A 17,517-nucleotide genomic window follows, 5' to 3' on the forward strand; every position below is an offset into this window, starting at 1 on the left:
GCTGCTATTATTGCTGCCAGAGGGAGGTGCTTTTTTTTTTTAACTACAGTGGTACCTCGCAAGATGAATGCCTCGCAAGACAAAAAACTCGCAAGACGAAAGGGTTTTTGGTTTTTTGAGTTGCTTCGCAAGACGAATTTCCCTATGGGCTTGCTTTGCAAGACGAAAACGTCTTGCAAGTTTGTTTCCTTTTTCTTAAAACCGTTAATACCCAGGGTGCATTGCTTGAAGAGGTGCAGTTGCACGCTGTGTGGTAGCCTTTTTTGAGGTTTTTGAAGCCTTTTGAAGCTTTTCCAAAACTTCTTTTGAAACCGTGCTTCACAAGACGAAAAATTCGCAAGACGAAAAAACTCGCAGAATGAATTAATTTCGTCTTGCGAGGCGCCACTGTATCCAGAAGAGGTTGTCTGCACATCAATACAGCACACATTGCCCTTTAAAGAAACAAGTTCATCAATGAGGTTTCCTATGAAGTGATACTTGGAGGGCTTTGCTGCACTGCTGCTGCTCCTCAGCTTCATCAGGCAAACTTCAGACCCCTGTGACAGGTGGATTCTTCTCCAAAAGCCTTGGGTGAATGATTCACTGGTCTCTTTCCTCACAGTGTGCAGAAGCCTTGGGAAAGCTGGCACTTGAGGGCAGCAGCTTGTGTAGGAACTGGATACCTGCTGGTGGATCTTGCCCTGCTGGTGAATCTTAAGCAAGTGGTTTGGATGGGTATAGCAAGGGATTATAACAGCAGCCCAGCCCAGGTTATAATGGTAGGATATCACGTACCAGTTAGCACACCTTTGGAAAGTATAATAAGCAAAGTTCAGGGAGAAAGCAAACCTAACCTGAGGAACTCCAGGGAACAAATATTGTATCACACAGTAAATCCTTCTCATCTTGTAACCTGCTTTGTGCAAGATGTACCATGGAAAAGCAGCATGCGAATAAATAATAATAATAATAATAATAATAATAATAATAATAATAATAATAATTTATTATTTGTACCCCGCCCATCTGGCTGGGTTTCCCCAGCCACTCTGGGCGGCTTCCAACAAAGATGAAAGATACACTAAAATGTCACATATTAAAAACTTCCCTGATGTCTTCTGAATGTCAGGTAGATGTTTATAGCTTTGACATCTGATGGGAGGGCGTTCCACAGGGCGGGCGCCACTACCGAGAAGGCCCTCTGCCTTGTTCCCTGTAACTTGGCCTCTCGCAGTGAGGGAACCGCCAGAAGGCCCTCGGAGCTGGACCTCAGTGTCCGGGCAGAACGATGGGGGAGGAGACGCTCCTTCAGATATACTGGACCGAGGCCGTTTAGGGCTTTAAAGGTCAGCACCAACACTTTGAATTGTGCTCGGAAACGTACTGGGAGCCAATGTAGGTCTTTCAAGACCGGTGTTATATGGTCTCGGCGGCCGCTCCCAGTCGCCAGTCTAGCTGCCGCATTCTGGATTAGTTGTAGTTTCCGGGTCACCTTCAAAGGTAGCCCCACGTAGAGCGCATTGCAGTAGTCCAAGCGGGAGATAACCAGAGCATGTACCACTCTGGCGAGACAGTCTGCAGGCAGATAGGGTCTCAGCCTACGTACCAGATGGAGCTGGTAAACAGCTGCCCTGGATACAGATTTGACCTGTGCCTCCATGGACAGCTGTGAGTCCAAAATGACTCCCAGGCTGCGCACCTGGTCCTTCAGGGGCACAGTTACCCCATTCAGGACCAGGGAATCCTCCACACCTGCCCGCCTCCTGTCCCCCAAAAACAGCACTTCTGTCTTGTCAGGATTCAACCTCAATCTGTTAGCCGCCATCCATCCTCCAACCGCTTCCAGACACTCACATAGGACCTTCACCGCCTTCACTGGTTCTGATTTAAAAGAGAGGTAGAGCTGGGTATCATCCGCATACTGATGAACACCCAGCCCAAACCTCCTGATGATCTCTCCCAGTGGCTGCATGTAAATGTTGAAAAGCATGGGGGAGAGGACAGAACCCTGAGGCACCCCACAAGTGAGAGCCCAGGGGTCTGAACACTCATCCCCCACCACCACTTTCTGAACACGGCCCAGGAGGAAGGAGCGGAACCACTGTATGACAGTGGTTGTCATACAGTGGTTGTCATACAGTGTCATAAACTGATGAGGAAATATGTAATTTACTGTATTAAACCCTACAATGCTTTCATTTGTATACACTTTTCCAAATCGTTTGTGGAGATGACACCTATTATATATATTCTTAAAGATGTTTCCTAAAGAATTCACATCCATGAGAGGCAAATGCGGATTTAGATAAGATTTGCTGAACACGGCAGTTACAGAAAGATGAAGCATTTTAAATGGCATGTATATTTTCAATGCACGTTCAAAATATTGTCTGCTTAATTTTTGTGCATTCCTTGCTATAGATGTGCCCACATTGGGCACATTCTTACAGAGGCCATCAATTTCAAAGATTGTGCTGCAAATTTAATGTACTATAATTACGTATACTTATCTTTATGGTGGGGAGGAAGTTCAATTTAATTATAGCCTTCTGTTCTTTTTTTAGTTTCTTAAGAACAAGTATAGTGATAGTGTGGAATGCTTATAGCTTTTCACCAATTCTGCTTTGTAATCTTGGCAACATCTGTTTAAAACTGATTTTCCTCCCATCTCATTACACCCTCCTATGGAAAATGCACTAGTAAAAGAATAAATAATAAGTGACTTTATCATACTTGTCCTGTTGCACAGATTAAAACAGTTTTAGTATTCCTCAGGAACATGATATTCACCCAGACATAATACACTAAAGCTCAGGGCTGTCAGCTATCAAAAATCTTCTTTGACATAACCCACATCTTTTGCAACCTAGTTCCTATGGCATAGTAGTCCACCTCTTTGGTACTAATATTTAAAACAAGTTATTCCACCTTTAGTGATAATGCTGTCACACAGAAGGAAATCTAATGAGTGGCCTGTGTTCTTTCAGAAATGCAAGAACTGTTTCTTAAGTTAAAATTCATATGTCACATCATTTCTAACTTCTAGCGAACTTAATGGACCATTTCCATTTTAAAAGCTTAATTGCTCAAAAGAAAGCTTTGTTGTTTATTTAAGGACAAAACATCTCTTTTCAAAGACTACAGGGAAGGAGAGTAGTCCCAGAGATGCTCACTAGGCTCAGTAGACATATCAGGGAATATAGCCATGGGGATCTGGTTGGCCACAGTGAGAACAGGGTGCTGAACTCGTTGGGCCACTGGCCTGATCCAGCAGGGCTCTTCTCCTTAGACTGCTGCCAAAGATTCATTAACAAAGTGTTGACCCCTTTGTGACTAAAGTTAGGACTAACAGAAATGTAAATAAACCTTGTTGCTCATATGGAACTGTTGTGATACCCAGATGTTTTGGATGAGTAAGATTCAAAACCCGGGGGTACTGTGTTTTTAAAGCTTGTAGCTATGATTAATATTTATCATTATAGCTAAGGCTGTGCTGAATAGGACTAAGTAGCAGAGGGGCAGGAAACATGGGCAAAAGTGAAGAACTCTTGCTTGGGTTGGGCCTATCTTAAAGATGAGGTGGCTGAGGCTTTGAGTTATATTTACACACACACACACTTAGCTGCCTGCCCTAGATGAGATTTGACATCCGTTTTGAATTCCTTTGTAATTCAAAGGAAGGATGCTACCGTTAGCACAAATTTGAAGGCCTCTTCTCTTCTTGCCTGTCCTCCGTGTCCATATGAAGGTGGGGGAAAGCTGTCATAGGTGGGGTATTCTGCCACAAATGACAAAGGGAACATTGCCAGGCTGACGAGGGCAGCTGCCTCACTGCTTAAAGCTGAGGAAAGCATTTTGGGGGGGGGGGGGAGGAGCCTCAGCCACCATGTCCTTAACACAGCCTCCAGTTTAAGTTATTCAAAGTTACCCACAGCAAAAGATTAACCCAATCTTCAAGTGGTGACCAGGATGTTTTGCCCCAGCCCTCAAAGTTGTGAAAAATTCTGAGCCGAATGATTCAGCACTTATTATTACACATCCCAATGCAGTGAAATCACACAACCCAAAGCACCCCTTGTTCTCATTTTTTTTTTAAGGATGCACACGAAACAAAGTATATCCATAGAGCAGAAAGGGAAAATAAAACCATGTTCCCTTGAATCCTATTAAAATCAAAATATATGTGTACTTACTTCATTTCCAGTATCTCTTCTAACTGTTTTCTCCGTTCTATTCTTAAATTGGCTAGATGTGCTTCTTTCTCACCCAGAGACTGTTGCGTTGAGGCAAGCCGTGCTTTGGTAGCATCCAGTTCTTGTCTGGTCTTATCCAGGGCATTCCTTAGTTCTTCTAACTAAAAAAAGGCATATGAATAAAGTGGTCACAATGGTAATGTGTAAATAAACAGTTAACTCTAAGCTTGGATTCCCCTTCTCTTGTCAAATAAGCAGGCTTTTACATAATAAGGTAATTCAGAAAATTTTATGGCTACCACACTACTTAAAATTTTACTTTTTTATTTATTATTTCAGTTATATTCCACCTTTTCTCCAAGGAACAAGGAATTGCTCTACCCTTTTCACCCTCACAACAGCCCTGTGAGGTAGCTTTGGCTGAGAGACAGCAAGTGGGTCCAAGATTACCCAGTCAGCTTCATGGCTGGATTTGAACCTTGGTCTCCCAGTACCTAGTCTACCACTTTAACTGCCATGCAGCACACTTTCCTCTTGCCTAGGGGATCCATGGAGTCTGTAGGTAAGAGGGATGAGGCAACAGTCATGCCACTGGAGCGCAGGCCAAGAGGTACAGATGAGGGGGGGGGCTCAGTCCAGGAGCTCCAGTGGTTTTTGTTGGCTGAGGCTAAGCAACCTCTGAGAATAAGAAGCTAACAGCCATATTCTCCAAGTTTCGTTCCCTCCTGCTCACTCCATGCCCCAAGTTGAAGGCAAGCAAACAGGCAGTGCCAGCCCCAGCTGACAGCATACCATGCACACATCTCTCAATTCCAATAGGTTAATAGGAGACTAATGGGGCATACTTAAAAATGACAATATTCCTGCACACTTCTGTGGTACCAGTCTCCAGTATAAAGGACCTTCCAGCGTCCTGCCATTCATTTTCCCTTTCAGTGCAGCTCAACATGGGAGACCCACTTTGATAGCAGAAGGATTAGTCATTATACCCTGCTTTCATAGTTATGTCAATTTTGACCTTCAAGATAATCCTGCTACCTTACAGGATAGTTTGCCTAGAAGAGAATTCTCTTTGATGGAAAACAATTAGGCTTGTGATTTTAAAAAAACACACAGCAAAAACCATTCCCACCCCCCCGAATCTCTTTAGATAAACTGTGCAAGTAGAGCAGAACAACTCTTTAGCTGGTGTTAAAGTACAGTGCTGTCAGGCTGGCCTCTCTGGTTAATGTCAATAGCACTACGTATAAAAGGTGACTAAAGTGTGTACAAATGTTGATCTTAGGGGAAGGTATGCCTAGAATCATACACACATCTACTATTTCATCCAGCAGGTCAGTTTAAGGGAGAGAGGGCAAAGTTGGAGTTTTCTTGCCAAAAATAGATTCCTAGCACACTTGCAACACTATACTCCAGAAGGCAACTTTACCACTTGCATTAATTGTGATATATAGAAATCAGGGATGCTTATCCCATTAGTTTCTGTGAAGCAACAGGAGTGAATGGTGGGTGTCGCAAGACTCACAAAAACACTTTGTGCCTGATGTTGCAGTGTTCACACTTTTAGACTTATTAAAATATACTTGTAAAATAATGCATTTAGATTTCATTATTAACATGAGATACCATGAGTCGATTAATTTAGAATAAAAATGGCATTGTATCAGTAAGCTAGCAAAAAAAGAGTGCTAGCCATGTTATTTGCAAAGTAAGATAGTCTGCAATTCAACATCCATCCTATTCATTCTTAACAGCACTTTTGTTATGAGGTTGTCTCGTTTGTTTCTATCTGACAAATCTACCAAAAACTAAATACTGAAAGCATTTGCTAATGCTCACTAATGATGACTGAATAGGACTCAACCTGCAGCTGTACCAGTCCTGCAGATGGATAAATACAAGAAAATGCTTCACTTTATTTATACACACAATGTGGCAGAGCAGAGGTTATATGCTAATGCATGAATCCCAAGGCATAATCTGTACAAACTGTACTGAACAATTTGGTACAGTATTATTACATTTTGCATCCATTTTCCTCACTAAAATGCCAATATATATGGAATAACATTGTTATTTTTCTTCAGAATATCAGAAAGAGGTAGCTGCATACTGTTACTCATTATCAGCAAGTGATGCTCGATATTATTTGGGTTACGTGGGGCAAGGGGAAAGAGTGCATAATTAATGTGCCCTCACAAATTAATCATCTTCCCTTTGCTCACCGTTCCTGGGAGCCTTAAAAATCATCCTTTGGTGGTGCTTGCTTAGCGCTGTCTGAACTGTCTGTTTATTGTCCAGACACTGGACAAAGAAAAATGAAGACAAACTCAGAGCACACTCTGTACATGTGCAGACTCTCATTTTACATTCTCTATAGCACTGGACAAGCAAGAAGCTGTTCCGAAAACCAAATTGCACCCGTTGAGCATTACTGACAAATGCTCAGAAAGTCTTGAGGGATCATTTTTTAATATTTAAATCAATGATTTGAAATAGGTTTCCAAGTTTCTAATTCAAATAACCCTAACTCCATGGATCAAAAGGAATAAACACATATTTTTAAAGCAGGCAAATCTGCAACATGTAAAATAAACTATTAAAATAATAGTCTCCATTATTGCTTAAACTTCTTAATTCAATGGCAGGCCAAACATTAACACCTCTGGAAATGATTCTAACTGTGCTGGTCCTGTGGGTTACCCAAGAGGCAAGGTCCAAGTCCGAACCGTGGTCAAAGGTGCAACGAGGAGGCAGTCTGTAGTAGCTGAAGCTGGGTGCAGGGCAGGGAGCTGGGTGAAGTCAGGAACAGGCTTGCAAGCAGGGAGCCAAGGTGGGTCAGGAGCTAAGGCAGGAAAGCAACTTGGGACTGGGGCTGGCCAGCTTTTATCTGCCCCGAGGCATAGGGTGGCCCCGATCCTCTGGTGACTCACCTCTCCTGGCCTGGAGGTGAGCACTCCTCCTGTGGGAACTTAGTTCCCTCCACCTCTCTGCCCTGAGCATATGCAGCTCAGGAGAGGCTGGAGGGTTACCAGACCCAGAGGCAACCTTAGCTTCCTCTGACGGGGCTGAGAGTGGAGCACCTGTAGGCAATGGTTCCTCCATCACCTCAGGAGCCAGAGCAGACTCAGTTGATGCCTGCACCTGAGGATCCAGCACAGGTGAGGACCCTTCAGGCTCATGCCCCAGCTCAGCTGGTTCTGGAGGCGGGGAATCCTGTGCAGGCTGGGATCCCTCAGGTTCAGCATCCAAGTCTGAATCCCAGGCCATCACACTAACTTTCATGTTGTTGTTGTTGTTGTTGTTGTTGTTGTTGTTGTTGTTGTTGTTGTTGTTGTTGTGTCATTAGTCATTTAGTCATGTCCGACTCTTCATGGACCAGAGCACGCCAGGCACTCCTGTCTTCCACTGCCTCCCGCAGTTTGCTCAAACTCATGCTGGTAGCTTCGAGAACACAGTCCAACCATCTCGTCCTCGTCGTCCCCTTCTCCTTGTGCCCTCAATCTTTCCCAACATCAGGGTCTTTTCCATGGAGTCTTCTCTTCTCATGAGGTGGCCCAAGTATTGGAGCCTCAGCTTCAGGATCTGTCCTTCCAGTGAGCACTCAGGGCTGATTTCCTTTCGAACTTTCATACTTCATTGCTCAAATGTTTGTTAGGGTTATGTACAAAAATTTACTAAATTCATCCAAATAGTATTTTTCTAGGCATACAATGATCAAGGTATGATCCTAAAACATAAGCCATTGCAAGTTGGTGCTAAGAAAACTGGAACTTCATTCTTAATAGATTTGAAGTGGATGTTACCTAACAGTCAATGTGCATTTCAGAGCCATCCAAATGGGAAACTTCTTGAAGCTAATACATTGTGGATGGATGACGTGCTTGGATACACAGCTAGATGCATTACTTTCCATTGAAAAATCATTCAGACTAGCATCCAAATGCAAGCCCTATCCAAATCCTGACCCAGCTAATAACCTACATGCAGCTGAATCAGGATGAGGGACTATCAACCTGCTTGCAAATTAGGGACATGCTCCCCTCTTCCCCAACACCTGTTCACTTGTGAATAATTTTACACTTTTTGCCAATGGGTGTAAAAAAAGACTTCTCAAAGGGGACGGTATTTTGGGATGTATTTTGAGGCGATTATCTGCCCACATGTAAAACTGCAGGGTTTGTTGGAGTATACTATTTCAAGTAAATAAAAATAAAAGAGTTCCGCATTTTTTGTTGTTTTAAAAATCAGTTATATTAATTGTCCCTGCTTTCAATTTATATCTGAATGTAATAAATGCAGACGCTCTGCCAAACATATTGAGCTAGAGCTCTTTTTTTTTTGTCTATGTACAGGAATGAACCAGAGGCAAATACAAGTAACTTTTGAGGTCAAGTATTTTGGTAAAATACGCTGGTTTCTGGGCCAGCCCTTTCAGACTAATATGAGCCTAATCTCCAGCCGAAAGTTTTAGATTATGCTCCTACTGGGTTGTCTAAAAATTCTGTTTACTAAAACAGATGTGTTCTAGTTGTTATAGAAATCTCAGTGTTCTGGAAATACACGAATTAGAATGTTGGAAAGCTATTTCAGATCAACGATTTAAATCGGCTCCTTCGATTTTTGGGGTTATTTAAATAATGATTCAAATCAAGAATTTAAACCTTTGTAATTTAAATTGATCTACTGTGTCCAACGTGTGAGCTATCTGTAGATTTGCACTTAGTGGAGCCACAGACTGTACCTGAATTATTAGGACTGCAAGTGTAACAGGTGCTCAGGAGAAGGGAGAACTAGCTAACTAATCACTGCTTCCTCCTATACTCAGACAGGAGAGTTATGCTGCTTCTATCATAAGTAGGTTCATTCAGACAAGCAAACATATGAGATTCATGCAAACGAGCTTGCCCTCTTAGGCTACTTTATTGCAGGTTTTGCCTTACTTCAGGAGTGGGGAACATTTTCGGATCAAGGATCACATTAACGGGTAATAAAGGCTTTCTGGGAAATGATCTATAATGAATGGGAAAAAATGTTTAAAATACCTTTTGGTTTTGGTTTTTTGTTGTTGTTATAAAACCAGAAGCCTATTAGGAATTATAGGTAAGGTAAAGGTACCCCTGCCCGTACGGGCCAGTCTTGCCAGACTCTAGGGTTGTGCGCCCATCTCACTCAAGAGGCCGGGGGCCAGCGCTGTCCGGAGACACTTCCGGGTCACGTGGCCAGCGTGACATCGCTGCTCTGGCGAGCCAGAGCCGCACACGGAAACGCCGTTTACCTTCCCGCTTGTAAGCGGTCCCTATTTATCTACTTGCACCCGAAGGTGCTTTCGAACTGCTAGGTTGGCAGGCGCTGGGACCGAACGACGGGAGCGCACCCTGCCGCAGGGATTCGAACCGCCGACCTTTCGATCGGCAAGCCCTAGGCGCTGAGGCTTTTACCCACAGCGCCACCTGCGTCCCTAGGAATTATAGGTAACAACACCCCAAAGGAACAGAAAAGACTTTTTCTGTATATGACAGCAGCAGCACGGATGCTACTAGCCCAGAGATGGAAAGAAGAAAGAGTTCCTGCCAGAGAGGACTGGCAAACTAAGCTGTTAGACTATGCCAAAATGGCAAAACTGACCAGGAAACGCAGAGTCAAAGAAGTCAAGAAATTAAAGAATGGGGAAAGTTTATAATTTATTTAGGAGACGACTGTAAGCAGATGAAAACATTAGCAGGATTTTAATCCCACTTGTAATGTAACAAATATTATGGACAATGTGGATAGATACAAAATATAGACTATGAAATACTATGCAGTTGGAAATGTTGACAATAGGACCCATGGAGGGGAGGGGGGAAAGTTGCGAGATTCAGAGAAATCTCTTTTTATGGATATGTATTTGGCATTGTAACTAATTTGCATTTGTAAAATCAAATAGAAATGATTTCAGAAAAGGGTCGCATTACCTTCCAGATAACCTCCTGCGTACCATGTTAGTGATGGGTGGGCTCAGTAGCAAAAATAGGCGGAGCAACAACTATCCATTTTACTTTTGTAAAGCAGACTCACCCACCTGCCAGGATTTTTCCAGGGGACAAGTAAGTATTTCAAAAAAAAGCAAACATTCCTGCTAGATCTGGTAACATAAAGGTGTTGTGGCCAGGGCAGACCTGCTATCCATCCACAGGTGTGCCTGGCATCCATACATGTTTCTACTTACCACTAAAACAAGGGATAGGGCCCATGTGATGGCTTTGCCCTCTGAGTGATCCAGCTCACACGTGCTGCCTAAATCACTACCTCTGGTTTTGCTGTCTCTCTGGTTTTGCTGGACCCCAGATTGAAACACATGGTTGCTGCAAGGATGACTGTGGCTAGGGGTTGGAAGACCACTTTGGACTGGCATGAAACACATATGGCACCTTCCCCTCTTAGAAAAACCAACATTGAGGCTGGCAAAGGCTGAATCAGATACATTTGAAGCTGTCTGGTTTCCCTCCTTCGGCAAAGGGGCTCTGGCTGCCTGGCCAATTTTGGGGGATACAGTTTAGAGAAGTTTTTAATGTTTGATGTTTTATTGTATTTTTAATATTTTGTTGGAAGCTGCCCAGAGTGGCTGGGGAAACCCAGCCAGAATGGTGGGGTATAAAATATTATTATTATTATTATTATTATTATTATTATTATTATTTTAATACTTCTTGCCCTGATGTGCATTGGGTATTGGATTTGTTTGTTAATGAATGTTATCTTTCATGGGGTTGTGGTGTTTTGTTTTGTTTTGTTTTGTTTTGTTTTGTAGATCTAAAATAAACTTTTTTAAAAAAAACACCACCAAAATAAATGAGAATAGCACCTGGACATTTTTGCTTCACATCTCAGTTTCTACAAGGATTAGAGACTTATTCTTCTTTTAAAATTTTTTTTAAATAAAAACTTAGACAACTAGTGTTCATGGTTCATTATGGCCAATGTTCCTCCTTGCTTCCTCCTGCAAAAACTCATATGCACCATCCAGGCAAGCAAAAGGAATTATCAGAACTCAAGGACACATTTCAGCCAGAGCACTCAAGGAGCTGAAAAGCAGGACTGGTGAGGCACGTTGCTGAGGAGAGGATGTAGCCTGGGAAAAGTCCTGACATAGAGAACTGGGACTCAGCTACATTGGCAAAGAAAAAGTGCTTTATATGTGTTGTATATGCATTATAACACTATGACACCAAATGGCGCTGTGGAGTGCTGTTTTTGCCAACCAGATTTCTCTTACAAAGTTTACAACACGTTTAACTGAAATGCTTCTTTGATGTGTCTAGATCATGGGTAGGCAAACTAAGGCCCGAGGGCTGGATCTGACCCAATCACCTTCTAAATCCAGCCCGTGGACGGTCTGGGAATCAGCGTGTTTTTACATGAGTAGAAGAAGAAGAAGAAGAAGAGTTTGGATTTGATATCCCGCCTTTCACTCCCTTTAAGGAGTCTCAAAGCGGCTAACATTCTCCTTTCCCTTCCTCCCCCACAACAAACACTCTGTGAGGTGAGCGGGGCTGAGAGACTTCAAGGAAGTGTGACTGGCCCAAGGTCACCCAGCAGCTGCAAGTGGAGGAGCGGAGACGCGAACCCGGTTCCCCAGATTAGCAGACTACCGCTCTTAACCACTACACCACACTGGCTCTGGTGTGCTTTTATTTAAAATGCATTTCTGGGTTATTTGTGGGGCATAGGAATTTGTTTTTTTTTTCTTTCTTTCTTTCAAAATATAGTCCGGCACCCCACAAGTTCTGAGAGACAGTGGACCGGCCCCCTGCTGAAAAAGTTTGCTGACCCCTGGTCTAGATCCAGCCCTGGAGAGGAATATCTGGCCCTGAGCCTCAGGTTCTCCACCCCTGTCTTACCTTAATAAGTCTACCCAAAACACGTAGATGTCAAAGGGAGGTGATACTGCCAGCTTGGAGTAGCAAGTGGAATGGGAAATGTATTCTGATTGAAACTGTGGGGTGCTCTGTTGACAATAAATGTGAATACATTCATCCAAACCCATAAAATGAAGCAGCCAAGTATTTCAACCAACTAGAACATGGGTTACAGTCCCTGGGTTGTCTCCCATCTTACTCATACTCAGAGCAGTCCCACTGAAATTAATGGGCACAACTAATTCAATTCATTTTTATGGATCTACTCTGAGTAAAATTTAGTTGGATACAGCTGCTTATATCAAATAGAGTATTTGATCCTTCACTTAATTACTGCGCTTTTTCTATTCCACCAGGAACACATATTACCTAACAAAGGATTTGGATTGTAATCAACATTCTAAACGAGTTTAATTTTTTTGTGTACTCTGTCCCCAAGGTTAAAAACAGAAGTGTAGGAAAACTTTCACTCACTGCAAGCATGATCAGAACTATTTATATAAATTGGAGTGTGAATTCATTTTTGTGATGTGCCTTACAAAAGAGTTCCAATGGTCACTCAAACATGGACAGTGTTTAACAACAACACTTACATATGCTTCTGTACCCAGCAGAATTTACAGCATTTTTAAGGAAAAGTTTTCCTCTTCAAATATTTCCAGTAAAGAGCAGAGTTTATACAAAATGATTAGGAGTGAGGCTAGTCTAAATATAATATACTTGTAAGGGAAATAACATTTATTTCACTGAGATCCCAGGCACTGCTGATGGCAGAAGCAAGGCTGGAATGTACAGATAATTATCTTTAAGGCCAGTCGACTGTTAGAAGGCCTACATAATATCACCTTTAAGATCAAGCCAAGACATTCCAGTCTGAATCAGGGTTTATTTATTAAAGGATTTAGCACTTTTAGATCCCATATTGCTTGGAAGACCACCAATTTCCATTCTCAAATATCCAATTTCTCCAATTTCTTGTTACATGCGTAAAACCCTCAGGATCACATCTGCACATTCACAAACGAAGGACACAAAAATACCTTCTCTTTCATTGACATAAAACTCCATTGGCATCACCTTCAAAGGTAATTCTTCAGTAATTCATTAAGTATTGTTCATCAAGATATGGCAGAAAACATCAGAGGCATTTCTGCCTGGATGTGTTCAAGTTTCGACTGGACTGGACTGGGCCAGAAACAATCAGATCAAGGCTGATTCCGGAAGGTTCCGGAAGAAGCTTTCAAGACCAATTTTGAGCAGACCAAGAAACAGAAATGATACCCATTTCCAAATGAAAACTAGGACAGCTGAGAGCGACGCATTGAAATAAGGGCTCACCCCTCCCCTTTGATTTTTTTAAAAACTTTGTTGTATTTTGCTGTTTTAGTCGATTGCTTCAGGAGAACTATCCACCTGTAACTGTGCAATGTCTTTACCAATTCATGATGCTAAGGTAATTGTTATACCAGATATGCAAGTCAGAAGGCTGAATTAGATATGCTGAGAAATGCATTTTATGTTATTGTTTTTAAAAGCACCAGGGTGTCTTTGTTCTAGGTTGGGACCATGATAAAAGGAGCTTTAACCCTTTCTCACATGCCATTTCCCTAAAGAAAACCACCCTCAAAGCTGTTGCTTGCTCCAAGATGCAAAACCCGTTTTATACACACCATGGTCTTTGAGGTTTGAAGTTCAGGTTTATTCCAATTTCTTTGTGTTGAAAGTATGTGGAGGATCGTTGTGATATTGAGGAGTTAGTGTGGTGTAATGCACTCCCTCCTTCTATGACCAGTTTACCTTCACCTCTTAGTAGTCAGACATGATTTTTCTTCTGTTGCTTTCTGTTTCATTTTTGCTGTTTCATTTTGTTTGCTGTCTCAAACATCTGTTATTCATCTCTAGAAAGTCCTTGATGACGTCTCAAGGCCATCCACCTGTTTAGGAAGGATCTGGGATGGCTGCACAGTTATCTATATTGGTTGCTTGCCACTGCACACTTAATCTGTCCAAGGATATAAACATGATCAAAAGTGTTGTGGAACCAACACTGTAGTGTAATTACTAAAACAACCTGTGGTTCAAGAATAATTTAGTGAAATGCAGTATGGTTGATGAGATTAAGACATAAAATGGTGGGGGAAGTCCATCTCTTGAAACTTCACACATCAATTGCTGTTCTCAGGGGTTCCCAGTAACTGAAAGGACATAAGTTGTCTTTCTTTGATTTGCTTTTTATTTCCTCATCCTATAAATAAAATCTATGTATTGAAGAACAGACCTGGTGTGCTTTGTTGCTTTGTCCAAATCAAAAAAGAATCTCTGCCCCTTGGCAGAACATTCCTTTTCATGATTTTGGTGAAGAGTTCCTTTTTTTCTTTGTTGTTCCCCATGGCAAGAAACCTTCACACTTCTTAGTCAGGCTTCAAAACCATTCCAAATATTCTGTTCCTATGGAACAGCTTTCTGCAGGCACAGCCCTCAACAGGAGAGGAGTGGTAACCGTTATTATAGTTATATTTCTAATATTTTTTTCTGCATATCTTGAGATTCCCTGAATGTACAGAAAGTTGATAAACCCCTACATTGTCTACAGGCAATCCCATTCCATTGTCCTACCAGTCAGCACAGAACCATCAAGTTTGTTCCTGCAGATAATGATAAATTGTATTACTCAAGTAGTTTCTTTCTTTGAAGCTTCTCAGACATTCCTTTGTGTAAAAAAAAAGGTGGGGCAGCTGAAAGGCAACCTGCCTGTCTGCCATTATCAACCTTCCCCTTCAATATATAACTGCAGTGGCATGTTGCAGCTGTAGTGACAATTTACACGAAGAAACCAAACTGAAGTTCCAGAGGTCTTTCCAGTAGCTTGCATGGATTGGCTGTGCACCCAAAGACATGCCCTGAAATCTTCTGCAAAGCACAATAGTTACATGACAGATGCTTAAGTCGACTGATAAGTCAAAGAGAAACTGTTCCTTGAGGGTGGAAATATTACTATTTCCCCTCTTTATATATTGTTTCAATACACATCAGGCTATGTGCACAAAGCACTATTTCCATGAGTTTCCATAACAGTAAACTTTGCTAAGTCTTCAGTCTACTTACCAAAAGTAATATTTAATTCAATGGTTTTATTATTGCTCTAGTTGCTGTTTTTGGCATTTCCTACTTTGATACCCGTATTTTTTATTTCACCAATCTTCCATTTCCCCATAAATATATTTTCTTTCTTTCTATACACATTATTGAACTGTCAACTGTGCCTCTCTCTCTCTCTCTCTCTCTCTCTCTCTCTCTCTCTCTCTCTCTTCATATGCTTTACATTATAAGTAGCAAATAGCTCTGATCAATTTTTAAAAGAACTTTTAATCAGCCACAACATTGTCTCAACTAAGTTGGGCAGCAGTTTTAAAAATATATATATTATTTTTCAAACAAGCGTTTACGAAAACCAAACACATATGCAAATCTGGCTGACCAACTAAAATTCCTGTGTTTAATCAACTAAGAACTGAGTAATAGACCTGCTTTCAAGCCTTTGCTTCCAACAGTTTTCTGCTCTCTCTAGTGCCAGTACTGAGGGCATGTTGAATTTGCTCCCACAAGATGTACTGATGACTACCAACAAGGACAGTTTTGTAAGAGGATTAGATAAATGCATAGGAAAAATAAGCCTATCAATGGTTAGCAATCGTGAGCACTACATATTACTGTATTTTTCTGTCTTTTTGGGACTCCAAAGTGAGAAAATGGAGGAAATTGCCCTCATGTATAAGACGACCCCAATTTTTAAACTTAATTTTTCAAGAAAATAACCTAGTCTTATATACGGAAAAATACGGTACCTTCAGGATCAGAAGCAGCATGTGTCTGAATACCAGTTTGGGCAGGGAGGGGAGAGACAGATAAGCATGGAGAGTGCTATTGTTCTCACATCCTACTTATGGCTCTGCGGAGACATCTGGTAGGCGCTCTGGGAACAGAATGCTGGACTAGAGAGGACTTTGGTCTGATCAAGTAATGATTCTGTTTCTCATAGAGGAGGCACAAATGGCGTGAGCACCTTACCTATATCCCCCCAGTGAGGTAGACAAATATGGGAGCTGAAGGCTAAGCCTTCTCCTCAGGTTCCAAGTCAACCAAACTTCTAAAAAGTCCAGGTTGTTGGACCCAATACTGAGGCTTCCATCCACGAGACCCGACTAGGGAAAGAAGGTGAGAAATAGAAAGAAATGCTGCTGACTCAATGATGAAAATGGGCAGAGAGCCACCTTACGCTAATTTTCTCGTCCAGACATTGTCAGTGGGAGGTTTTATAGGACAATGGCATAATAAGAAATTTATGACAAGCATGTCCAAACAATGCAGAACATTTTTCCCCCACAACACAGGGCATTCCAACACCTTTAAAGCCAGTGACAATTTTAAAAACAATTGAAACAATATTTCTTTAAAAAAAAAAAAAAACAACACAAAATCCTGTCCCAGGAATTTTTAAACTATTGGTATTCTCCTGAATAAAACGTATAGCACCTAATAATGTTTAGGAAAGAAGGCCATACAATTATCCACATGCATGGTTAAGTTAAAGCCAAACTAAAGTAAATATGATTTATTCCCACTCAAGTGCACAGAGGACCATAGCCTAAGGGAAGATAAATGACTGAAAAGATGTATCATAATCTGTACCTTGACGAAGCAGAAACAACAATAAATGGTGTTAATTATTAGCCCTCAGGTAGGCTCAGCAAAGACATTAATGACCAAATTCATTCTCAGACCCAGTTCCTCATTTGTAGAATGGATATAATTGTGCTTATCAGAAAGGATCACTGTGAGAATGAAAGCACTAAGGACAATAAAGTAGCTTGCACAGCTTTAAGCCCCACATATAATAACTGCAATTTTAAAATAAGCATATCTGAGCTATGCTAATAAAAGCTTGGATTTTTATATTACAATTCATATGCTGTAAGAGAGCTTATTATGTATTTAAATATTGTGTGCACAAAGAAATCAATGTGATCTTCAAGGTTGCAGATCCCCTGTGGCTGTTAAGCAGTAGCATGATGCTTGTTCATTTATTACAGAAGTCTCAAGTTGCTTTGATTTGGGCTTTCACGTGCCCCTTCCTGTTTTACTGAATAGATAAAGTAATTAGTGAAGTGGATTTCTACTACATTAATTAGACTGTAGTATTGCCCAGGTGATTTGAACTGTTCTGGGAAAGAATGAAGGATTTCAATGGAATGGTCAAAGAGACACTTTTTTCAAACATGGTGCAGCCAGTTTACTCATTAATTGTCTCATGTGGTAGGGAGGAGAGATGGCAAGCAAGCCCAAAATAAATGGGCCGTTAACACTCATTCATAGCCATCCAGAGAAGCCATCCTGCTAATTGTTTAAAAAAAATGGGAAATGGCTATGCCATGGTCACTCCA

The 17,517-nt window shown here is 41.5% G+C and overlaps 1 protein-coding gene across 7 annotated transcripts in view; it reads right to left on the reverse strand.

Annotated features, from left to right (window-relative positions):
* ERC2 (ELKS/RAB6-interacting/CAST family member 2) overlaps nucleotides 1–17,517 on the reverse strand; it is a 514,390-nt gene that overhangs the window by 210,900 nt on the left and 285,973 nt on the right. For all 7 annotated transcript variants that reach the window (XM_077924934.1, XM_077924929.1, XM_077924927.1 and 4 more), the window contains one exon: nucleotides 4,176–4,336. In XM_077924934.1, the coding sequence (XP_077781060.1) occupies nucleotides 4,176–4,336 (161 nt within the window). The remainder of the gene's footprint in view (nucleotides 1–4,175; nucleotides 4,337–17,517) is intronic.

Source organism: Podarcis muralis, chromosome 2, assembly GCF_964188315.1.
Source record: "Podarcis muralis chromosome 2, rPodMur119.hap1.1, whole genome shotgun sequence".
NCBI lineage: Eukaryota > Metazoa > Chordata > Lepidosauria > Squamata > Lacertidae > Podarcis > Podarcis muralis.